The 24946-nt window shown below is 40.7% G+C and overlaps 2 protein-coding genes across 8 annotated transcripts; one reads left to right on the plus strand and one right to left on the minus strand.

Annotated features, from left to right (window-relative positions):
• Window positions 1-1002: 1002 nt before the first annotated feature.
• Window positions 1003-6030, minus strand: Lrrc57 (leucine rich repeat containing 57). Of its 5 annotated transcripts, none has more exons than XM_040746109.1 (6): window positions 5902-6030; window positions 5484-5589; window positions 5243-5381; window positions 4342-4610; window positions 2509-2694; window positions 1003-2029 (listed from the first exon to the last, which is right to left on the minus strand). In XM_040746109.1, exons 1-6 carry the CDS (start codon window positions 5952-5954, stop codon window positions 1988-1990), a joined length of 795 nt encoding a protein of 264 aa, XP_040602043.1. In that variant the 5' UTR covers window positions 5955-6030; the 3' UTR covers window positions 1003-1987. The 5 variants fall into 5 exon arrangements, with proteins under 5 accessions (XP_040602043.1, XP_005068561.1, XP_005068559.1 ...); XM_005068504.4 differs by having other exon boundaries at window positions 5844-5978; XM_005068502.4 differs by having other exon boundaries at window positions 5851-5954.
• Haus2 (HAUS augmin like complex subunit 2) lies at window positions 5990-24172 on the plus strand. Of its 3 annotated transcripts, XM_040746111.1 has the most exons (6): window positions 5990-6114; window positions 14981-15073; window positions 15445-15514; window positions 17015-17147; window positions 19703-19811; window positions 22227-24172. In XM_040746111.1, exons 1-6 carry the CDS (start codon window positions 6022-6024, stop codon window positions 22431-22433), a joined length of 705 nt encoding a protein of 234 aa, XP_040602045.1. In that variant the 5' UTR covers window positions 5990-6021; the 3' UTR covers window positions 22434-24172. The 3 variants fall into 3 exon arrangements, with proteins under 3 accessions (XP_040602045.1, XP_040602046.1, XP_040602047.1); XM_040746112.1 differs by lacking the exons at window positions 5990-6114; window positions 15445-15514; XM_040746113.1 differs by lacking the exons at window positions 5990-6114; window positions 14981-15073; window positions 15445-15514 and having other exon boundaries at window positions 17086-17193.
• Window positions 24173-24946: the final 774 nt, after the last annotated feature.

A 24946-nucleotide genomic window follows, 5' to 3' on the forward strand; every position in this document is an offset into this window, starting at 1 on the left:
TAGCCCCTTACTTTATGTAGTTTTTAACCTCAAGAGCTTTAGTCTAGGAAGAGAGATAAATACAGGATGTGGAAGGCATTCTATCAGCAGATGGGGGAGCAGTTAATTCGGATTATATTTAGAGAAGAAGCTTAGCCAAGTAGTGAGAGAGGGCATTTTTTACAGACTCACACTAAAGCACTCTGGAGCAGTATAATCTGGTATGGTTGGACATACATGAAACTGAAGGGTGGCAACTTACTGATTTTTACAGGAGTAGGGAACACGGATGAATATACCTAAGTTATTAAATTTGTAAGTTCAGATTTGTTAGATGAACGGTACTGGCAAAATGCCAAGAGAAATCAGCTGCTCAGTGATCAGCAAGAATACATCTTAAACTAATAAAAACAAGCTAGAGAGTTGGCTTAGTGGTTAACACTTGTGGCTCTTCTAGAAGATCTGGGTTCTGTTCCCAGCACCCACATGCCAGTTCAAAATTATCTGTAGCTCCAGTTCCAGGTGATCCAATTCACAGAAAAATAAATCTGAGAAGAAAAAAAAAAAACCAAAATCTTCATGATGGATACTGATAAACTAGTACCACCTATCCCCAAATAGAGAAGACAACATGGAGGAAAAGAACACCTGGGCCAAATTTAAGGTCAGAAAGACTGCTTCTTGTGAGCCCTTGTGATTTTCCAACTTTAAGCCAGTTTTAACTATTATTGAGAACTATCAGTATATCTTTAGCCAAGAAAAGACTTCAGAAAACAGTCTTGGTAATCACTTTGCAATGTTCTTAGCAGTGACAATCTGAAATCTCTGTGTATGTGTGTGTTCCTTCCAACATTTTCTTAAGCATTATTCCCAGTTCCTCAGAAAAGTCTGATATCAATGGATTTCACTGCTCATGAAACCAAGCAAGAGAACAAAACATATTTCCAGTTTACTTTCAAAGAACAAATGACTACTCAACAGATTACCAGTTCTTTAAATGATTAACACTTATTCCAGACAAAGTTCATTAAAAATATTTTATTTAGTATATCCTCTCAGAGAATGACCATGATAAACATGTTACTTTAAAATATTATAGCAATGGTTTTCTTGAAGGTAATTTAATTAGTACAGTCATAAATACAAAAGGGGGAGAAATTACCAGAAATAACACATGATTTTTAACAAATCTTCAGGAAAATCTTGATTATTAAAATTCATTTAAAATCTTACAAGTAGGCTGAGTGTGGCGCATGCCTGTAATCCCAGTACTTAAAGGGGGTAGAGGTGGGGAGATTGTAAGTCTGAGGCTAGCTTGGACTACATAGCAAAAACCTATCTAAAATTTTTTTTTTACAATTTTTGCATATACTTTTAGCTCTTCAGAGCCTTCTACCAGTAAGGCACCTACAATAGTAAAAAAAATTGCTACTGCAGCCTTGGGGAACATTTCTTGGTGGCTGTTGTGTTGATGCTCCTCTTGACAAAGCTTGCTTTAAGATAACTACATATTTATGTACATCTCAAGTTCCAAGTGCACTGCTTTTGAATTGATGGACTGGAACAAAAGCATATGTCCTTAACCATCCAAGATTCCTACAAATTAGAATTTCATAAAAATATGAAGTGTTAACACAGAAGTGATGTGGTAACTGATTTTATGAAGCTGACACGATGCAGCCCAACAAAATCTCTAGCTGTGTTGTGGAGTCATTCTATTACAGGCAGCATTTCCTCACCGCACGAATAGCAACTCCTTACTGGTTTCTTAGAGCCCAACCAACGATGGTTTTAAAGGTCAACACTGGCCATTGCCCTATCCATGTTTCAAAATGAAGGGCTCTTCCTGTCTAAGTCCTCCTATAGCTTATCTGAGATAATCCTTTAAGGAAAAAGGTCATTAAATGAAACAATCTTGAGTATCTCCAACTTCAGGAGCCTCTAACTCGGCCAGATTCCAACAGAGGTTCCAGGTCAGTGTCCAAGGTTCCCATGGTCCTGGAGAACATCATGCAAACTTCTTCTTGGTGGCTGTGAACCTCTCCATGTACTAAAAACAGGCAAGAAAAATATACATATGATATTTGGCATGGGCAAATATAATGGTATTTTTTTAATTTGAGTTTTTGCATTTGTTTCTTTTTAATTTGACTTGGTTCATTTCATACAAAATTATTTTTCTCCTTTTTTGAGACATGTCACTATATAATCCTTGATGGCCTTTAAACTCCCAGAGATTACCTGCCTCTGCCTCCTAAGTGCTAGGATTAAAGCCATGCTATCACACCCTACAAAGTCTAACTATTAAAGCACATTGATTTTTTTCCATGTATTTTACTAGGAAGCATAAAAAGATGCTTTACTGTAAGCAGAATGTGGAGAAAGTCATCTTGGCATAATACAACTGACCAAGTCTTAGAACTACCTCCAAAATATGAACCTGGTGATGCTAACTGTAGCTATCACCCAGGTTACCTCAGCATTTTCTCTAGTGCACACATTGGAAATGTAGAATATGCTAATACACACCTTATCATAACCCTCTAGTTCTCGAAGTTTCTTTATTTCAAAGAGATTGCCTTCCACAGCAAGCAGGCAGATCTGGGAGTCACTGAGGATGCTCTGTGGAAGCATGCTGAGCTCAAGGCAGTTTTCCTCCAGGCGGAGGACTTTCAGGCGAGGACAGCAGGATATCTTCACTGAGATCTGAGATATCTGTTGAACACAAAACAGTGAGAGGACCAAGAGCATAATGACTACTTTTTACTACACTGAGACAAATCTTGACTGCCCTAGTTTTTCTTCTACCGCCTCTATTTTCTCACTACCTACTCATTACAGAAGCCTCTGTTAACATACCTTCTGTTACTCCTCCACTTTCAAAGCAAATGATTTGAATGTTACCAGTAGCTTTTCAGAAATAAAAACTAATAATAAAAGTACTGTACACTTATAGAAAATACGAGAATTGTGTAAGTTTAAGGAAAAAGTTTACCACTAACCTCAGGAAGAGCCAAACATTTTGATACCTGCTGCTTTATTGCTGAAGTCAAGGTTTCATGCTGCCCATGCACGGCTGCATCTGACTATCCATCCTTTTCTTGAGACTCCTCTTGTGCATGACACTATATGTTTCCCCTTTTGGAATTCTCCTGATTTTTTGACATTTTTATTATTTATTATTTATTTATTATTTTTATTATTTATTTATTTATTTATTATATTTAAATATATTTATTATTACTATTATTATTTTTTTTTTGGTTTTTTGAGACAGGGTTTCTCTGTATTGTTTTAGAGGCTGTCCTGGAACTCGATCTGTAGACCAGGCTGGCCTTGAACTCAGAGATCCGCCTGCCTCTGCTGGAATTAAAGATGTGCTCCATCAACACCTGGCAACATCTTTTTATTTCTTAACAATTATTTTCAAGCAGAAATCCCTAATGCTTCATATTTCACAGTCTCAACCTTCTAGGAAACAATCATTCTTAAAGTCATTTCACTTATGACCCCAATGACCTCAAAATCTACAGTATCAACAGTCCTATCTACTAATCTCTAGTACAGTTTTGTATGTACACTTTTCACTAAAACATTTCGATGAGTCAAATGATGAACTCTGTAGAGGCCTTGTGGAGGCCTTCCAGGTCGATAGTGAACACTTTTGTCTTTGATCATGCATTTCTTTGGCCCATTAAATGCTCTAAGTTCTTTTCCTTCCCATGCTGCAGGATGAACCAGAGTCTCATGCATGGCACACAATTACTGTACTACTAACTGTTCTCCAGCCCCAGGTCACTAAATTCTATTGACTACTTGCTATGTTAACTAAGATTCAAAACAAGGGAAAACATTTCAAATATAAAGTTGTCAAATGATAAGCTAAGGTAGCTCCAGAAAAACAATCACTTAAGGATTTTTCAGCAAAAGGGCACATATTTAAGAAAGCAAAAACTAAGTAAATAAATAAAATGATGCCTGACTCTCAGATTCTAAGGGTTTAGGCCTCATCCCAACATGATTGTGGGTGTGAAAAGGAACCAAAGATTTGCAAAATTCATTAGTTTTTTTTCCCCCCCGTAATTATCCTATTACTCTGTTCTGTCTTCCTCAGACCACCTTGGACACTATTAACTGCCACTATCAGCCCACTCTATGACACTGGGCATTGAAATAAGTTCAGTTCATGGAATATATCTTTTAGTCTGATATCAACTCCATGATTAGTGTTTAAGGAACAGGAATGTATTAGGAGACCATAAATCCAAACATACACTGGGAAGGGGGCAATACACACACACAGAGAAATAAAATATCACACACACACACACACACACACATACACAGAAATAAAATATCAACCTGGTTCTGGTTGAGATTGAGTTCGATGGCCTGCAGATCACCTACTGTGTCAAGTATACTCCGAATCTGGTTTTTAGAGAGATCTACTACATCCAGGTGTCGAAGACTACAAAGTTGGGGTGGTAGTGCTCCCAGCTGGTTCCCAGAGAGGCTCAGGGTCTTCAGGGCAGAAAGCTGCCCAAAGGTAGATGGTAGCTCTCTCAGGTGATTGTTGTTTAGACTCAGAGTCTCTAGCTTTTTCAGATTACATAATTCATCGGGTAGAACAGCTGGTGAAGAAAGTTGTTGTTTTTTTTAAATCTGAATCTGATAGTCTAATGTTTATAAAAAGACAGTATGGCAGCCTGCTTTATCTTGTTTTGTTTCTATTTTTGAGACAGGGTCTCATTAAGTTGTCTAAGATGGCTTTGAAATTATGATCCTTCTGCCTCTCAGCCTCTTGAGTAGCTGGGATTGCAGCCCTAAGTCAACAGGCCCGGGTTTTACATAGAATTCTCACATGCCATATTTAGGTATCATATTTTACCAACAGTGTTCGGGATATTAAGGAGCCATCGAAATGCAGAAGAGCATTTATGTGTATAATAGTTCCGTTTTGTAAAGAGGCCTAAGTATTTTCTAACAATCTAGGGAGGTTTGGCAGACCCTCCCATTCCACCCTGCCCCCAAATTAGAGAACTCTGTTTACATTGCATCCTATAAGTCTCCCAAGTCCAAATCAACCTAATAATAATGATTCTACTATCCAAGGAGGCATGCAGATTTAGTGCAAGAGGCAGAAAGCTTCAATGCTCCACCATTCTGCATACCCTGAACTGATATCATCACAAATTCAGCTTGTAAGAGGAAAAGCACCCTTCATAACCGCTCATCTCTAGCTAGCCAGGCACAAAAGCCATACTCAGTTTGTTGTTGTTGAGGGAGAGGCTCTTCAGCAGAGTGAACTTTCCTATTAGCTGAGGCGGTAGGCTGTCGATCTTGTTGTTGGACAAATCGATGGTCCTAAGGTTGCTTGTCAGCTTCTGCAACTCTGAGGGGAACTGGAGAAAGGAGTTCACAGCGTGGAAAATCCGCACCAATATACTTGGCCACCCCACCATCCCTCTCCCTTAGTTTCTTGGTCGGGCCCCCTCTCGTCTCACCTCGGTCAGACCACGGTCTTTCAGCTGAAAGACCCCAGTTTTCTGCGCTGTTTCCACATGAGCGCGGAGGGCACTGTTTCCCATCCTAGCGCTGCGGCTCAGTTCCCTACGGGAAAGAAGCATAGCTGTCACCGCCCAGTCTAGACAGACAGCCATCATCAGGTAAACCTCCCGTGTGGGTCTCCTGTCCCAGTTGTCACCTTCTGTCTATGCCTACTTCCTAGGGGGCAGCCCAAGAGTATGGCAAGAAGAAAGCAGGCGAGTAAGCAGCGCTACCACAAGATCCTGCTGCTTTGGCAGCCGAGCTAAGGCCAGGGAGCCTCCGGTAGCCGCTGCCGGGTCAGGGAACTCGAGACTCGCCTCCTACCGCTCAGTGCAGAAAAGGCTCCGCCAGGGAACACCCGGGACCCGCGCTCGCCTGAGACGCGCTCCCAGGGCTTCCGCCCGGGCGGGAACGCCCTGTGACATCATCAAGCCGCGCGGTCGTTCGCTGTGTGCCTCTCACTCCTCGCGCCAGTTCCTGAGGTGTGTGGGAGCCATGGCTATCCCGAACCCGTGGGACCCGGCGTCCGCGCCGAGTGCAGCTGGGCTACTGCTGAGCCACTGGGTGGCTTCGGGGATAGTCACTGAGGTATGTTGGGGGCGGTAATGGCGTCATCAAGGGGGCGACAGAATTCCGCTGTGAGGTGGTGGTCGTGGCTGCGCGGGGAGGGGGGGAGTGAGCCAACTGAGGGCTGTGTTCAAACCGGGCAGCGCCCCTTGGAGGCTGCGGCCTCGACCGTTCTCCTGTGGGTTCTGTAAGTGTGAGGGACGGAGTAGCCGGCGTTCCCAGTACTCTTGTGTTTTGAGTGCCTGCAGGTTTTCCCAGGCTTCTTGTCGGAGGTGGACAGCGCCCTGCTTTTTCTTCCACCGATACTACTTCCACTAGACCAGCGACTCTCAGCCCTCCTAATGCTGCGACCCTTTAACACAGTTCTTCATGTTGTGGGCTGCCCCCAGCCATTAAATCATTTTCGCTGCTGCTTCATAACTGTAATCTTATTACTCTTATGAATCGTAACGTAAATATCTGTGTGTTCCGATGACCTTAGTAGACCCCATGTGAAGGGCCGTTCAACTCCCAAACAAGCAACAGGTTGAGAACCGCTGCTCCAGACGGTAGAGTGGGAAGCCGGTGCTTAAAACAAGCATTTCCAACAACGCCCGGTTATGGGAGTTATTGAGGCATATGTGGGGCAGGAAGCCTTGAGTACAAAAGAACTCCAATGAAGACTCTTTGTGGAAGCATCTTTTAAAGGCGCGCGTGCGTGTGTGTATGTGTGTGTGTGTATGCTGTTGGAGTTTGAATGGGGGAAGCGTTTGATTTTGAGATGAAAATAAAGATTACTCCAAAGCAATACAGAGAAACCTTGTTTCGAAAAGCCAAAATAATTAAATAAATAAAATACAATAAAAATTAGCCTAAGAAGTAGTTGTTTTAGACGTGTACATACAAGGAGGAAGACAGAAAAGGGAGAGATCGAATATGTGAAGGAACAATAGAAAATGACAGGAATAGGGGGATACCAAGGACAGTAGGATTAAAGGGAAGGAAACTGCTATCAAAAAGGAAGTTGAAGCTGGGGGTGGTGGCTCCGGCCTTTTATCCTAGTGCTCAGAGGCAGAGGCAGGCAGATCTCTGTGAGTTCAAGACCAGCCTGATCTACAAAGTGAGTACCAGGACACAGAGAGAAACCCTGTCTCAAGATCCCCACCCCGAAAAGAAATCCCACAAAAACAAGTTGAGGAAAGTTAGTAATTCATCTGTAGAAATTAGTAGTGCAGACTTGATGGAAGGTTTTTTTTAATTCACGGAGGAGTTATTGATTGGAGGCTTCAAATATCCTAAAGTGTTTAAGAAACAGAGATAGAAAAAAAAAAAAAGAAAACAGACAGCCAGGTGTGTCAGTCTTAGATTTGTAATCTAAGCCCTTGGGAGCTGTGGAAACAGGAAGTTTGCTCAGAGTTCAAGGCTAGTCTGGGGTACAGAGTGAGGAGACCTTGTCTCAAACAAAAAAGAAACACCTAACATGACCAAGAAATTCATCAGCAGATTGTCAGAATTAGATCTCCTTTTTGACATACCATCTTTTAAAATGAATTGTCAACAGCCAGGCTTAGTAGTACACACCTGTAATCCCAGGGCTAGTGAATTACAGACCATCTAGGGTTACATAGCAGGAGTCTGTTTCTAAATAGATATTGATAAATAGGGGTGAACTGTGGCAAGATCGAGTTGTGAAAGAGTTTGGACTTTATTTTTCTTTTTTGGTTTTTCAAGACAAGGTCTCTCTGTGTAACAGCCCTAGTTGTCCGGGAACTTGCTCTGTAGACCAGGCTGGCCTCGAATTCACAGAGATCCGCCTGTCTCAACCTCCCAAGTGCCCGGTGAATTTGGACTTTTCTTGAAGACCCAGCATTGCTTTGAGTGTTTCAGGTGGTCCTGGCTAACTGGCTTTCACTGGAGCTGGCACAGTGCTCTACAGTTTAATCCTTCCTCACTTCTCCCCGTGTTTCTTAATACCACATTGCCTAGTTTTCTCACTTTGCGTTGTGCAGTTCTCCTGCCACAGAACTGTTGGATTATTTCATAGCTTAACACATTTGAAATTCACTGTCCTTCTAGAAAGTGTTGATAGCGGATGCAAGTTCCTTAACCATAGAATAAAGTACCCATAGGTGATTTCAGGCATTGGTAGAATCGTAGGGTTTTAGATACCTTTTTGGGTGGTAATGGTTTTATGGTTATCTTCGTATTGCCAAGTAACACACATTAGCCAGTTTCTTATTTTAATTACAGTTAAAATCTACCACTCCACAGTTCCATAAGAGACACCTTTTTTTTTCTTTTCTTTTTTTGTTTTTTGTTTTTCAAGACAGGGTTTCTCTGTATTGTCTTGGAGGCTATCCTGGAACTAGCTCTATAGACCAGGCTAGTCTCGAACTCACAAAGATCCACCTGCCTCTGCCTTCCAAGTGCTGAGATTAAAGGCGTGCACCACCAACGCCCGGCTACGAGACACCCTTTTTAACAATTAATTGAACAGTTAATTTCAAGAAAGAAACTACTTAGAGACTCCTAGGTTGATTTTACTCTAAGCGAACTTTTTTTCCCCAGCACTGGGGACAGAACCTAGTACCTTGCACATGCTAAGCAAATGCTATACTACTGAAATACTCTCAGCATTATTTGTCATATGATCTGTCTTAACAACCCATGCTTTTAGTGCACATCATTTATTTGCATTAAAAGATAGAGGTGGGGTCTGGAGAGATGAGTCAGTGGTTAAAAGTACTTGTTCTTCTAGAGCATCAGGGTGTGGTTCCCAGCACCTACATCAAGCAGCTCATAAATGCTTGTAATTCTAACTGTTGGGCATCAGACAACCTCTGCTGGCTTCCTTGGGTACCCACACACAGGTGAGTACACACACACATGCACATAATGAAAAATAAATAAAGTTTTTAAGGTTAAAGATGATGGGCAGGTGGATCTCTGTGAGTTCGAGACCAGCCTGGTCTACAGAGTGAGTTCCAGAACAGCCTCCAAATCCACAGAGAAACTCTGTCTCGAAAAAACAAAAACAAAAACAAACAAAAAACGTGACATGTAGCATTGTAATTTCATACCACTGTTCTACAAACAGCTCCTGTGTTCTTCTGTTTGATTTATCTACTGGAGGATGACTAAGTGGTGAAAGAAAGGTAGGGTTAGCTATTTGTAAGATAATGACATACTTTAGTGACCTTACATCTTAGATATGTTTCTGGCAAGATTGAGTGGGTCATGGATAAAATAAGAAAGGTTTCTGGGAGGAGACTCAGCATCTACTGTTACTCTTTTCTCAATGTCTTTTGCTTTTCTGCAGTCTATGTACACTCTTCTGAGAGACTTCTCAGCTTTTCACTTCTTTGCTATGTTGTCTCTCTTTAACTGCTCCTTAGCTAGAATTAAACATAAGGAAAGGATTACAAATTACACATCTCTATATATAAATGTAAAGTACACACCCCAACTCCAGTGTTGTGCTTTGAGACTATGTCTGGCTATATAGCCTAGGTTGGCCACAAGCTGGTGATCCTCTTGTTTCAGCCTCCTGCACCTGATTCATTGTAGCTGGAAGTTTTTATGTGTATCACCTGGTCCTGCAACCACTTATAAAATAACGCTCTGAGTCTTAATATTAATTATAATTGTTTTGCCAATGGCTCAGGTATGTTACTAAGTAGCTCTCACATTTAAATTAACCCAGTTCAATTAATCTGTGTATTGCCATAAGGATGTGGCTTACTGGTAATGCTCGGGTGTCTTTCTCGTTTGGCAACTACATGGCATCTTCCTGACTCAACCTTCTTTCTCTCTGTATCTCTGTTTGGATTTTCTGCCTAGCTATATTTTGCCCTGCCATAGGCCAAAACAGCTTTATTTATCAGCCAATATCATATCTCCCTTTTTTCTTTAGAAAGAGATTGACTATGACCATTAACCATTTATAACTAACCTCCTTTAAATGAAAACATTTATAAACAATTATTTTGGAAATTTGGGCTTAATTTTCTGTACTACCTCCTGCTGATTGGGGGCACTGGTAATATTATGGAGATCCTGAAAAAATTAAGAATTATGGTTAAATCTTGGCTGTAGTAGTCTGTGAGGCTACATTGTCTCAGCCAGTTGCCTTGAAGCTGTTCTGGATGTTGGATCATTTGGGCCATTGCTCCCATTGAAGACCTCTTGGGGAGTCTTACTTGATCAAACAATATTATCCTGGAAGGAATTCCCAGCTTCTCATCTTTTGTGGAAAAAAAAGCAGAACTTCTTTTTCAAAGCAACATGTCCTTAGGCCCAAATTTTGAAGTCAAGATACCTTTATACTGGTTTATCTTAGCAACCCCCACAAGCAAATGTTTCTCTGTAGTTACCTCGTTAATAGTCAAGAAATTCAAGGAAAATACAATAACATACATAATCTAGAATCTTTATGTATTTTCATCTCTGTATGCCCATTATAATTTTTTTATTTCTCTATTTCTTCTTTAAGGACCTCAGTTTATTATTGTTAAATTATTTTTTTTTTTTTTTTTTTTTTTTTTGGTTTTTTGAGACAGGGTTTCTCTGTGGCTTTGGAGGCTGTCCTGGACTTGGTAGTCCAGGCTGGTCTCGAACTCACAGAGATCCGCCTGCCTCTGCCTCCCGAGTGCTGGGATTAAAGGCGTGCGCCACCAATGCCCGGCACGTTAAATTATTTTTTTAATCTATGACTCTGTCTATCCTCTCTCTCCCAAGCCCATGCATACTTATCACACATGCTGTGACCCGTGTAGAGGCCTTTTTGTCTGACTATCCTTATTGTGTTATCTGTAATCTTGTTTTGACCAGGAGAGTTTTTAAAACATTAAGCAGGCTTGACAAGGATTAAAGTGGCAGCTTTGGCTGCTGGCTCCACCCCATTTGGCTTTCCAACATGGCAGAGGTACCAGAGAAAGTCATGCTCTCCCCCCACCCCCTCAACTCTGGGAAGCAGTATTAAGTAGTGCACAGCTGTGCTCTTCAGCCTGTAACTGTCTTCTTAAGCCCCACAGCTCAAATTCAAAGGCAGCAGCTGAGAAAACCTCTCTTTAGTGTGGCCCCTTTAAGAGATTGTGGGAATCTGTCATGCTGTTTAGCTATCATGGTGGTTGGTGGCCCGCTCCATCTTTGTCAGCTGTCTGGAAATGCATCTATGCATTGCAGCCAGCATGATAGACTAGGAATTCCAGTGAGGCTCGTTTCTGTGTGTTTATAGAGTCCTTCTAAAGCTTTTTGTTGTTGTTGTTGTTGTTGTTTCGAGACAGGGTTTCTCTGTGACTTTGGAGGCTGTCCTGGAACTAGCTCTTGCAGACCAGCCTGGAGGCTGTCCTGGAGTTCTTTTAGACGAGGCTGGTCTCGAACTCACAGAGATCTGCCTGCCTCTACCTCCCGAGTACTGGGATTAAAGGCATGCACCACCACCACCCAGCTCCTTCTAAAGCTTTTTTAGGTCTTTTTTTTTTTTCTTGAAGATTTATTTTATTTATTATGTATGCAGTATTCTGTCTGCATGTTTGTCTGCATACCAGAAGAGGGCATCAGATCTCATAAATAGTTGTAAGTCACCTTGTGGTTGCTAGGAATTGAACTCAGGACCTCTGGAAGAACAATCAATGCTCCTAATCTCTGAGCCATCTCTCTAGTACGCTCTTTTAGGTCTTATATGGATCCACGCCCCACTTTGGGCACCACATGTAGCTAGAAGCTTTTATGTGTCCTGCAGCTGCTTATAAAGTAACACTCTGGGGCTTAATATTAATTCTGTGGCCAGTGGTTCAAGTATATTACTTCACTTTCCTTTTTTTCTTTTTAATTTATGTACATTGGTGTTTTGCCTGCATGTATGTGTGTATGAGGGTGTCAGGTGCCCTGGGACTAGAATTACAGACAGTTGTGAGCTGCCATGTGGGTTCTGGGAATCAAACCCTGGTCTTCTGGAAGAGCAGCCAGCACTCTTAAGCACTAAGCCATCCCTCTAGCCCCTCACTTTCCTTTTTAACTGTTACTGACATAGTACACATTTTCATCATCTCACCTGTTTAAATATAGGACTTCTAAATATGTATTGTGTATGTCATGTAACTGCTTCATTAGAAAATGTTCTGTTCCTCCCTTCTTTGCTTGATGGCTGATTAGAATAGCATTCAGCATCTTCTGCGATTATGTCCTTAGCAGAGTAGATACTTATTCTGGTTACAGATTTGCCTTTCCAGCATGTAATGCTTCTGCCAAAAATTTACCATCTGTGTACTTGCAGAATGCCTATCCAATGCCTATTCCACACAGTGTTACTTCTGACCAAGGAACTCACTTCATAGCCAGAGAAATGCAACAGTGGGCCCATGATCAAGGAATTCACTGGTCTAACCATGTTCCCACCATCCTGAAGCAGCTGGACTGATAGAACATTAGAATGGCTTTTTGAAGATATAGTTACAGCTCCAGTTAGGTGGCAGCAGCCTGGAGGGCCAGGGTTGGGTTCTCCAGAGGGAAGTCTGTACTTTGAATCAGCATCCAATATATAATATGGTTTCCTCTCTAGCCAGGGTCCATGGGTCCAGGAGTCAAGGTGTGGAAGGGAATGGTTCCACTCATCATTACCCCTAGTAGCCCACTAGGAAAATTTTTGGTTCCAAAGCAGCTAGTGTTCTTGCCAGGAAACAAGGCAACTAGAATCTCTGACTTCCCTCTTGTCATTTTAGGCTTCTGATTACCTTAGGCCAACAGGCTAAGAAAGAAGTAATAGTGTAAGGACGAGTGATTGGTCCAAATTACCAAGGAGAAATTAGATTGCTTCTCCATGATGGAGGTAAGGGAGATTATGTCTGGAGATCCTTTAGGGAGTTTCCTGGTGCTACCATGTCCTGTGATTAAAGCTAGTGGGAATACAAGAGATTGATCCAGGCAGGATGACAAAGGGCACAGACCCACCAGGTCTGAAGGTATGGATCACTTCTCCAGGAAAAGAACCAAGACCTGCTGAGGTGCTTGCCGAGGGTGGAAGAAACACAGAATGGTTAGTAGAAGAAGGCAGTTATAAATACCAGTTACAGTAGCAAGGATTGTAATTGAGTGTTTCTGTCTTTTTTTTTAAAGAAAGTACGTGTTTTCTTTCCTTGATTTCTTTATCATGTAATGTAATGTCAATTAAGAGAAGGTCAGTGGTTATCATATTTAAGCTTTGAAGATACTGAAAGAATATCCCTGGATTACCACCTGTTCTAAGATTTATAATGCATTCGCAGTTGTGCATGTGATAGTTGTATGGTGTTAGGTGTAACTATGATTTGGTTATTGTTTTCATTCAGAAATTAGGCATGAAATAAGCACAATTGTGCATCAAGGTCACAAGGAGTGGACTTGTGATACTTGTCTTGGTTGTCAATTTGACTGCATTGTGGGATTAACTAAAACCCAAGAGCCTTGGCACACCTAAGGGAGTTTTCTTCTTCCTTCCTTCCTTCCTTTCTCATTCCTTCCTTCCTTTCTTTTCTTTTTCTTTTTTCTTTTCTTTTTTTTTTTTTTTTTTTTTTTTTGAGACAGGGTTTCTCTATATAATAGCTCTGGGTGTCTTGGAGTTTGCTTTGTAGACCAGCCTGGCCTCAAATTCACAGAAATTCACCTCCCAAGTGCTGGGATTACAGAATGGTGCATATCACCACCACCTGGCAAAGGTTTTATTTTGTTTGTTTTGGGGCTTTTCTTTCTTTCTTTCTTTCTTTCTTTCTTTCTTTCTTTCTTTCTTTTTTTTTTTTTTTTTTTTTGGTTTTTCAAGACGGGGTTCTCTGTATTGTTTTGGAGATAGATAGATAGATAGATAGATAGATAGATAGATAGATAGATAGATCTTTTGAAGTAGAAGATCCCACCTTTAATCTGATCTTTTGAGGTGGGAAGATCTACCTTTAATTTGGGCTACACATGCTGATGGTGGTTTATATAAGGACATGGAGGAAGAAAGGGCTTGCTCTTTGCTTGCTTGGCCTTGTTCTTGCTGACAGCTTCATTCCTTCATTGGCATTAGAACCTACTTTATGATTCTGGCATATACTGAAGACCAGCTGAGACATCCAGCTTCATGGACTAAGTAACTGTTGGATTCGTAGACTTCCTGTTGGTAGACAGTCATTGTTGGACTAGCTGGACTACAGCCTATAAGCTACTCTAATAAATTCCCTTTCCATGGATGTATAGATTCATTCTGTTCCTCTAGAGTACCCTGACTAATGCAGTTATGGACTTAACTCTCTGAAACTGTAAATCCCAAATCAAGCACTTTATTTTATTAGTTGCTTTGGTTATGGTGTTTTATCGAAGCAAGAAAAAAGTTCATAAGACATATACCCATTTATGTATAGCATATGATAGAAATAGGCTTTCCCCTAAAAATTTACTAGAGAACTCAGTTGTCTGCCTTTCTGTACATGCAGTTCAGGCCAAAATGTTCTTCATACCCTTTAGGAATATACTTGTGTAGCTACTTTCTAAATTTGCTTGTTACCAGAGGCAAAGAAACTATAATATTGTTAGTGATGAGAATATATGTAAAATAAAAAGAGAGGATATGTATTGCTACATGTTTAATGTGTTCTTTGTATTAGGGAAGTTTTGGACATGATATCACATTTATTTATTTATTTATTTATTTATTTATTTATTTATAAGACAGGGTTTCTCTGTGTGGTCCTGGCTGTCCTGGAGCACAAGCTGTAGATCAGGCTGGCCTCTAACTCACAGAGATCCTCCTGCCTCTGTCTCCTGAATGCTGAGATTAAAAGTGTACACTACCACTGCCTGGTTACATAATGTTTTTAGTCCCTTGTGTATGATATTCTAATGTTTATACCTTTTGTAACATACTATGCTTTCTCTGTTCACTTACCAATAGGAGATGTTAGATATTTCTAAGAAAACGGCTCCTTGCTTTGTGAACTTCTCCAGATTACAGCAGATCTCAGATATTCAAGCTGAAATCTACCAGGTAAATTGTGAGATTTTTTACTTTACTCCATTTAAAAATGTGTGTACTATGCTAGGGTGTAGTTCAGAGAAAATGTGGATGGTTAGCATACAGGATGTCCTAAAACAAACAAAAAAACCCTCTCAATTGGTTTGAATAGCATTCTTTTGCAATTACAGCAGTGCCTAATACATGGTTGGTGGGTGCTTGTTGTAGTAGTTAATTGTAATAACAGGAACGCAAGATACCAAAATGAAAAGCTCCAGTGACTTACCTGACTTTTATATAAGCCATCCTTCCATCTGTAGCATGTCCATTTTATCAGTGTTTTAAGTCTTTAACTTCAGGTCACTTTCTGAGTGATCTAAAGTTTCCTTTTGCTCCTCATGTAGAACAACCTAGAAATTGAACTTCTTAAATTAGAAAAGGACACAGCAGATCTTATTCATCCTTCCTATTTGGGTAAGTTGCTTGCTTAAGAGACTAATATTAGGATTTCAGCTTGATCTTGAATTATTGTATATATAAGCACCAGGCGGCAGAATTCTAATCTCATAACCTTTCCCAAGTATTGTCCCATAACTAACATGTTTTCGGGGCTTTTTGTTTGTTTATTTGTTCTATTTTCTTACTATATTCTCTTGGCTAGCTTAGAACAAATCCAATTGACTTGGCTAGTGAAAATAGGATATAGAAAGTGACTAGGTTGAGGGGCTGGAGAGAAGGCTCAGATGTTAAGAGCACTGGCTGTTCTTCCAGAGGTCCTGATTTAATTCCCAGCAATCACACAGTGCCTCACAACCACCTATAATGAGATCTGGTGCCCTCTTCTGGTGTGCAGGTATACATACAGGCAGAACACTATACTATACATAATCTTAAAGAAAGGAAGGAAGGAAGTGACCAGGTTGATGAGTCTATTAATCTCCATTTCTTTCTTCCTTTTTTTAAAGACTTATTTATTATGTGTACAGTGTTATACACTGGTTGCTGGGGATTGAATTCAGCACCTCTGAAAAAGCAAACAATGCTCTTTAACTGCTAAGCCATCTCTCAGCCCTAATCTCCTTTTCCATTGCCACAACAAAATATCTGAGGCTGGATAGCGTACAAGGAAAAAAGATTTATTTTACTTACAGTTTTGGAGTATTCAAGATACATAGCTCAACCATAGTGAAGTCCACATGGTGGATGCTATTCCAGTACTAGAGCTCTTGGCAAGAGAGACATCACATTGTAGGACAAGAATCCAGAGTGATTTAGGGATCAGTCTCACTCTTTCATAACACCCATTCCTAGAAAACTAACCAGTATTCAGAGACTAGGCAGAACTAGGTTTTTGTGTTTTTTTGAAGGGCTAGCTACCAAAGTTTAAGAAGTAGAGTAATGAGCTGGAGAGATGGCTCATTGCTTAAGAGCACTGACTGCTCTTCTAGGGGACTCAGGTTCAGTTCCCAGCACCAACAGGTAGCTCTGTAACTCCAGTCTTGAGGAATCCATGTCCATGGGCACCAGGTACACACATAATATGTACACATACATACAGGCAAAACACCCATACACATAAAAATAATTTTTTTTAATTTTTTAAATGTAGTAAAATAATAGCACTCTGCAGCAGGGAGGGTTCTTGTTTGTTTTATTTTGAGACGGGGTCTCAACTATGAAGTCCTGGCTGGCCTGGAACTCACTTTGTAGATCAGGCTGGCCTTGAACTTCTGAGATCACCTGACTCTGTCCCCTGAATCCTGGGATTAAAGTCATGTGCCACCACATCCAACTCTACACCACCATAGGATTGCCTGGAACTGGAATTACAGATGGTTGTGGATCCTCTGGAAGCGCAGTGAGTGGCCTTAACCATTGAGTCATCTCTGCAGTTCCCCAGGCAAGCAATTCTTAGAGATTCTGAAACATACTTGTCCTGTTGCTAACTGTGGTTGCCATCTCTGGTTTATGTAGTTGAGAAGTGTGACACTCTGCAAAGCATGAATAATCATCTGGAAACGGTGCTAAAAGAGAAGTGGGCCATCAGGCAAAGACTGCTGAGACCCATATGCCAGGAGAGCTTGCCATTGGAAGCAGTTTATCACAGGTCAGAGCACAAAGCAGAAATGGAGGATTATGCATGCCTTTTTAAGGTAGCTTTTGTTTAGACTGGCAGTTATGGTGTAGCATAACTCACAAAGCAATGTTATTGAGTATATTTATTAATATTACTAATATTGATATATTAAACTAGATAGTGCCCTTTGTTTTTAAATAATTATAACTGAAAAAAGACTTTGTTTTGCCAATTGTGTTTTAGAAATTATAAATTATGGTTTGATGAAAAATATTAGATCCCTAGCATACAGCACAGTAAAATCTGTTTTATTATGTGTAGATTGTTTTCTATGATGAACATTTATTATTGTCTATATATAAAATTCTGTTGAAATTTAACAAAGAAAAAACATTAAAAGATGCACAAGCTGAAGCTAGGCATGGTGGTGTTCGCCTTTAATCTCAGCACCGAGCAGGCAGAGGCAGTGGATCTCTGAGTTTGAAGCCAGGACTATGTAATATAATGAGACCCTGTTTTAAAAAGACAGGGGTTGGGGATGGCAACACAAAAACTGGAAACAGACAGGGGTGAGGTCTGGGGGATGGCAAAACAAAAACTGGAAACAATTTTTTTGGGGGGCAGAGTCTTATATATGCTGGTCTCAAACTTGCTGTGTCGTCCAGAATGAAAAAAAACTGGACTTTGTTCTTACCTCTACTGATACTATATCTCAATGACTTTCATCAATGCATATTCAAAGGAATTGTGTAGTACTTTATCAATGCACTGTTTTTCCTTGGTGTCTGTTCTCTGAACCAATATGAGTTTTTTTCTAGGGAAGGAGTCCTATATGAGGATGCTTATTACCAACAATTGTGGGGTTTCATCTTTTCTTTTCTTTATTTTTGAGATAGGACTCCTTGACTGTCCTAAAACTTACTCTGTAGATGAGGCTGATCTAAAAACACAGAGACTCCTGCCTCTGCCTCCCAAGTGCTAGGAATAAAGATATGTTATCACCACACCCATTTTGACTGAGAGTTTTCTTTTTCTTTCTTTTTTGTTTTTGGAGACAGGGTTTCTCTGCAACAGCCCTGGCTGTCCTGGAACTCACTCTGTAGACCAGGCTGTCCTTGAACTCACAGTACTGGGATTAAATGTGTTTGCCACCACCGCCTGGCCCCACAGCGGGTTTTCTGACAGATGTCAGTTATCATGAATACTATGTCTTCTTTCCATTTTTCTTTTTCTATTTTGGATCTTTTGAGGCAGGTTTTCTCTATGTAGCCCTGGCTCTTCTAGAACTTGATCTGTATACTAATCTGGCCTGCAAATCACAGAGATCCGCCTGCCCCTGCCTCCCAAGCACTGGACACTGGGATTAAAGACTTGCAACATGATGCCTGGCTCATTCCATTTGGTGGGGGGTGGGGAGGGCAGGGTGGTGGTGGTAGTGATGGTGGTGGGATATGACAATCTAAGTTTTGCCTTATGTAAAAGAGAAGACCCTTTTCACTGTTGATAATCTCATTAAAATGTTAATGTTGTTAGTTAGATTTGCTTATTTCAAACAGTCCTAATTAAGCAAGACAACTAAAGAAGAAAAGCTAAGGGGCTGGAAAAATGGCTCAGTGGTTAAGATCACTGACTTTTCTTCCAGAGGATCCAGATTCAATTTCTAGCACCCACATGGCAGCTCACAATTTTCAGTAACTCCAGTTTCAGAGGATTCAGTGCTCCCTTCTGGCTCCCATGGGCACTGCATGTTTGTGGTGCACAGATACACATGTAGGCAAAATACCCACACACAAAATAAATATTTTAAAAAAGAAGAAAAGCTAATTTCTTTTCTTTCTGTATTGCTTTTCTTTTCTAACCACTGTAACAGAAATACCTAACAGAAGCAACTTAGTTGGGGAGAGGTTTATTTTGACTCACAGTTTAGAGGTAGTATATCAAACATTGTTGGGAAGGCATTGTGTCTAGTGTTCAAGTGGATGGTCCCTGCCACTGAGGACTTCCAACCACCAGGCTCCGCCCATAGAACACTCTAATGCCCTCAACTTGGAAGCCCACCAAGCCCCACTCTGGAAAGCTGTGTCTGTTGTTATATAAACCGTCTGCTGCTTCTCACTCCTTACCCTAGTAGAGGCAGCTACCTTCCTGGGGTTTTCCCTACAAATCTCTTTTGTGGGTTCTGTGTGCTATGTAACATTGTAGTAGCTCTTGGCTTCTGACTGTCAGGGTACCTTCCCCTTCAGAGCTGTAACACTGCACTGGGGAAACACCCCACCCTCCCCCCCAGTAGAGCTGTAGTACCATAACACTTTCATTGGGGAATCCTTTCCCCTCAGAGCTGTAACACTTATAGCTAGTGCAACTCCATCTGTGGGGGCAGGATTGTGGGATGGCTTGTTCACATCTTGATGGATCGTAATTGGAGAGCGTCTTCAAGGACTGCCCCCAGTTATCTATATTTACCAACTAGTTCCTGTGCCCCAAGCTCCAAAAAGTCCCCAAACAACATCACCTGATTGGGACCAAGTATTCAAACACAGGAACCTGTGGGACAAATTTACATTTACCCATACACTCTCTTTCAGATATATGGTACATTTGTTGGAATTGGCTGTGACTTTCATTGAGAAGTTGGAAACCAATCTTGAAACAATTAGAAATATCCCTCATTTAGATGCAAACCTAAAGAAAATGGTGAGTAATACTAATATAGCTGCACTTAGTTCTTTTTTTTTTTTTTTTTTTTTTTTTTTTGGTTTTTCGAGACAGGGTTTCTCTGCGTCTTTGGAGGCTGTCCTGGAACTAGCTCTTGTAGACCAGGCTGGCCTCGAACTCACAGAGATCCGCCTGCCTCTGCCTCCCAAGTGCTGGGATTAAAGGCGTGCGCCACCAACGCCCGGCTTTGCACTTAGTTCTTATATTAGAATCTCAGCTGTGTGGACCTTCCCATTGAGCTGTTTGGTTTTGATTTTTTCAATAGTCTCACAAAGCTCAGACTGGCCTCATACTCCTAAATTAACAAACAAAGCAAAGTATTTATTTCATAATAATATTCTCATATGGTTGTGTGATTATTACCCTTTGCTGTACTGTGTTCTCATCTTCTGCTGTCCTTGTGTCTCCTCCATCCAGCTCTTCTTAGCCCTGCTGCTTCCTCTGGATAGTGTCTCCTTTTATTAGCATGTCACATGTGTTCTCTTACTCTTTTACCCTCTCCCTCATCCCTTAATGTGTCCTTTCACTGTTTCCACTTTACATTCATGACACATAGACACACAATTCAAATCTAGGATACACACATGAGACAAACTTATGGTGTTTGTCTTTCTGAGCTTGGCTAATATCACTTTGAGTTAGCCATTATTAAAATCATGAATCAAAAGAAACATTTTCTTAACCAAAAATGGTGCCCTACACTGATAATTTTAGTACTTGGGTGCCTGAGGGATATTATTGTGGCATTTTGGGGCTAGCCTGCACTATGTAGTAAGTTCCAGAGTAGCTTAAGCCACAAAATGAGATTCTGTCTCAAAGCAAAAAGAAACTTTAAAAAAGAATATTACTTTGCCAGGTGGTGGTGGTGCACACCTTTAACCCCAGTACTCGGGAGTTAGAGACAGGTGGATCTCTGTGAGTTCGAGGCTAGCCTGATCTACATAGCAAGGTCCAGGACAGCTTCCAAAGCTACAGAGAAACCCTGTCTCAAAAACCAAAAGAATTACTGTAACACCATTTCCATTTTTTTACTCCCTTCTCACCTGGTTCCCTCCTCTTACCTCACCCCCATACCCTAGTCTTGCTATATAGTTGAAGCTGGCTTCAAACTCACTGTCTTTGTTTTGTTTTGAGTTTGTTTTTGTTTTGTTTTGTTTTTTGAGACAAGGTTTCTCTGTGAAGCTTTGGAGTCCATCCTGGCACTCCCTCTGTAGACCAGGCTGGCTTTGAACTCACAGAGATCCACTTGCCTCTGCCTCCCGAGTGCTGGAATTAAAGGCGTGCGCCACCACCAACGCCCCACTCACTGTCTTTTTGCCTCTGCCTTCCAAGTGCTGGGATTTTAGATATATGCCACCACACCTAGCAAGATGTATACTTTTTACTTCATAGGATTGTATTTATAGAAGTATGAAATAAAATTATTAGGAGTTGCTAACTGTTGGTATAGGGAACTGGGAACAGGATAGGACATAGAAAGATTTTAGAAAGTTTTTAGAATGAATTTGAAGAATCAGTAAAATTTGAATGTGTGTCAGAAAGACTAATGTGGCCAAAGCAATAGTGTGGGGGAAATTATGAGCAGAGAGCACAGATAGCTTCAGGGGAAAGTAGTTTCCACTTTGGCTAAGGTGGTAGATTGGTCAAAACTGTGCTTTACTCATGGAGAAAATACTGAATAGACTAGATTGATCCCTGCCACTAAAGTATGGATAGGGAGGATCATTATTATCTGGAAGATGTTAGAAGTACAGACTTTCAGGGCCAAGGATCAGCTTGCTGTAGTGCTTTCCTAGTATGTGAAAGGCCTTTGTTCCATCCCCAACACCAAAAGAAAAGAAAATTGCAGAATTGCAGTCTTTAATCACCCTCACCCTATACCTTTAGAATCTGTTTTTATCTTTTTTTTTTTTTTTTTTTGGTTTTTTGAGACAGGGTTTCTCTGTATTGTTTTTGGAGGCTGTTCTGGAACTAGCTCTGTAGACCAGGCTGGCCTCGAACTCACAGAGATCTGCCTGCCTCTGCCTCCTGAGTGCTGGGATCAAAGGCGTGCACCACCAACGCCCGGCTAAGACAACTTTGGTACACACACACATGCCTGTAATCACAGCACTAGGTTTGGTAAAGTAGGAGAATTGCCAAGAATTCTAGACTAGCCAGATATAGTGAGAAAGCCTGAGCTTATTTGCATTGAGTTGAAAATTGATGATAGAGGAGAAGTGAATTCACAGATAGAAGATATATGTGTTTGGGTGGGAGTAGAGACACAGTTTTATGGAATTGTTGCAATAAGGGACTAGAAAAAGATCATATGTTAATTTTTGATCTGTTTTTGATATAATGGTAATCAATAACAGATTTTTTTTCTATTTTTCTTTATTTGAAATATTACAGAGCAAGGCATTAACCAAGATGGATATTTTGGTGAACAAGACAGAAGAACTGGCAGAGAATATACTCAAGTGGCGAGAACAACAAAAGGAAATTTCCTTGTGTATCCCCAAAGTACTAACTGAAGAAAGTTATCTTCACGGACTTGATATAGTGCCTACTTTACCTTTTGTTTCTAAAGTTCATGGCCAAACCATTAATGCCAAGTGATTGGCATCTTTCCTTTTGTTTAATTATGTGTAGTCAAAGAAGTCCATTTCTAGGTAATTGTGACAGGAATCTAGGTTTTGTTGCTAGAAACACTGAAAAAACCCTCTGAATTTTCGAGTACCAGGGCCAGAGAGATGTCTCAGCAGGGAAGGGCTCCTGCTTCAAGCCTGACAATCCCTGGACTCAACCCCTGGGTCCACATAGCTTTTTTTCATATATTTTCACTCTCTTCCGTAAAGTTAAAAAAGATCAAATATGTTTTTGGTAACTTGTTATAAGTGAGTTGAACACTCTTCAGATAACAGGTTCTGCATCATGATTTTGTATCTCTTTTAAAAACATTTCTGAATTGGAGTATTCTTGAATCTGAAAATTTCAGTGGTGATTATTCCTGTGAGACTGTAGAATAGTTCTACAGCAGGCCTGTTACTCTTTGAAGGACTGATAAGGTGTAGTTCCTTGACTGGCACATCTGGAAACTCATGTAATAGGAGGATGAGAAGGGCTTAGTGTGACCATGCTGTGCAATGTGGTTTGTGTGGGACACTTGCTTTCCTTCTGAAAGTCTAGGATGTTGGTGCATACCAAACAGAAAGTGCCTTTGCTACTGGTTCCTGGCAAAAATCTGGAGCACACATCCATAACAATTTTGCTGGTGGACAGCATTTCACAGTGTCAGAGTTCAGCTGTGAGTATGATGACACTAAGTCTTATATACCCTCTTAACAGATCACAGAACCATGCCGGGCGTTGGTGGCACACGCCTTTAATCCTAGCACTCGGGAGGCAGAGGCAGGCGGATCTCTGTGAGTTCGAGGCCAGCCTGGTCTACAGAGCGAGTTCCAGGACAGCCAACCTCCAAAGCCACAGAGAAACCCTGTCTCGGAAAAAAAAAAAAAAAAAAAAAAAAAACAGATCACAGAACCTAGCTGTGTTCTCAGGAATGCCTGGGAAACAAATGCTGAGGATGTGTGTGTGCTAGCAGCCTTAGGACAGGCAAAGAAGAAAGATTCAAGGGGGGGAAAGGCATATTGTGGTAAAATTTAGAAATTTTGTTTTGATATTTCTTATATGTAGCCCAAGGCTGGTCTTAAACACATGATCCTTCTTGCCTCAACCTCCGGAGTGCAGGAATCACAGGTATGTGCCATCACATCTGGCTAAAGCATAAAGATTTGTAGTGGATAATATGATATATTTTACCTACTTAGGGTTATTCATAAAATAGAGACTAGTATACTATTATTAAAGTAGCGATAGTAACAATTGCCTTGAGGTATTTTTATTTACATTGTTACTGTAAGTACTTCTGGCTTATGTTTAGACTGGGATTCTGTTTTCCATACTGTTGCCTTCTGTGTCATGGGAGTTTAGCAAACCTTCTGTTCATCACATTTTTAATAGAAGACTTCACCTGTTAGGTAATAAAGTAGATGTTCATGAAAAACAGGATCCTTACCCCACATCCCAATAAAGGCCCTGTTAACAGATCTTTGTCTTGAAAATGTACCATAGAAGAGTGGTGTTGAGATTTTGAACATCACCCAGACAAATCATCAAAATCCTTATTTGTATTTCATCTCAAATCTCTTTCAACATCTAGTCATTTTCCTTATATGATTTCTTGTGTGTATGTGTATATACACATGTCTCCACTATTAATATCCCGGGTGGTTTTGTGTTTTTATTTCCTATTAATGCCTCAAGATGTAAAAATAAACATTTTTTTCTAAATGTTACCCAGACTGGATTCAACAATCCTATGGTCTCAGCTTACCAGGTTGTAGAAATACAGGCATAAGTCACCATGTCTGGTTTGAACAAATGTTTTTTCTATTTTTGTGAAACTCAAGGGCAGGCAAGTGGGAGATCTCTGTAGCTGATGGACAATAAAGATCAATAAGAAAAGAAAGCAATGAGTTAAAGGTCAAGAAAACAGGCAGGAGCTGAGATGGCTAAGTGAGTGGAAGTCCCCATGTAAGGGTGAGGACCTGAGTTCAAATCCCCTGAACCCACATAAAACTGGACACCCTTCAGAGGGATGGGAGGCCAAAGGGAGGGCCAGCTAGCCTCTTAAATGCAGCTGCAAACAAGAGACCCTGTCAAGGTAGGTGACAACTAACACCCAAGTTTGTCTTCTGACTTCTGTTCATGTGCCATGGCTTCTCTATGACGACAGTCCTGCACATGCAGAGCTTCAAAATAATTTAAGCAGGCTTAGCAGTGGAAATCTTTGAGTGGCTTCTGAGGGTGGAATGGGATGTCAGGCAAGCAGACTGACAAAATTTATAGATGTGATTCCAGTATAGTTATGTCAATTTTTAAAGGCTATATGGGAGGACTCTTCTTAGCTTTTATTGCTTTATACTTAATACTTTCTCTGGCCTGTGACTGCCACATTCAGCTCTCATTTGTCCTTTAAAAGTTTCATTGAAGTTAGAAAAGTTGTCTAAGGGACAAGAGGATCTAAGAAATTTCTCGACTTGAAGAAGCCATAATATGGGGAGTGAGAG

This window comes from Mesocricetus auratus, unplaced genomic scaffold (assembly GCF_017639785.1).
Source record: "Mesocricetus auratus isolate SY011 unplaced genomic scaffold, BCM_Maur_2.0 Super-Scaffold_100004, whole genome shotgun sequence".
Lineage (NCBI taxonomy): Eukaryota > Metazoa > Chordata > Mammalia > Rodentia > Cricetidae > Mesocricetus > Mesocricetus auratus.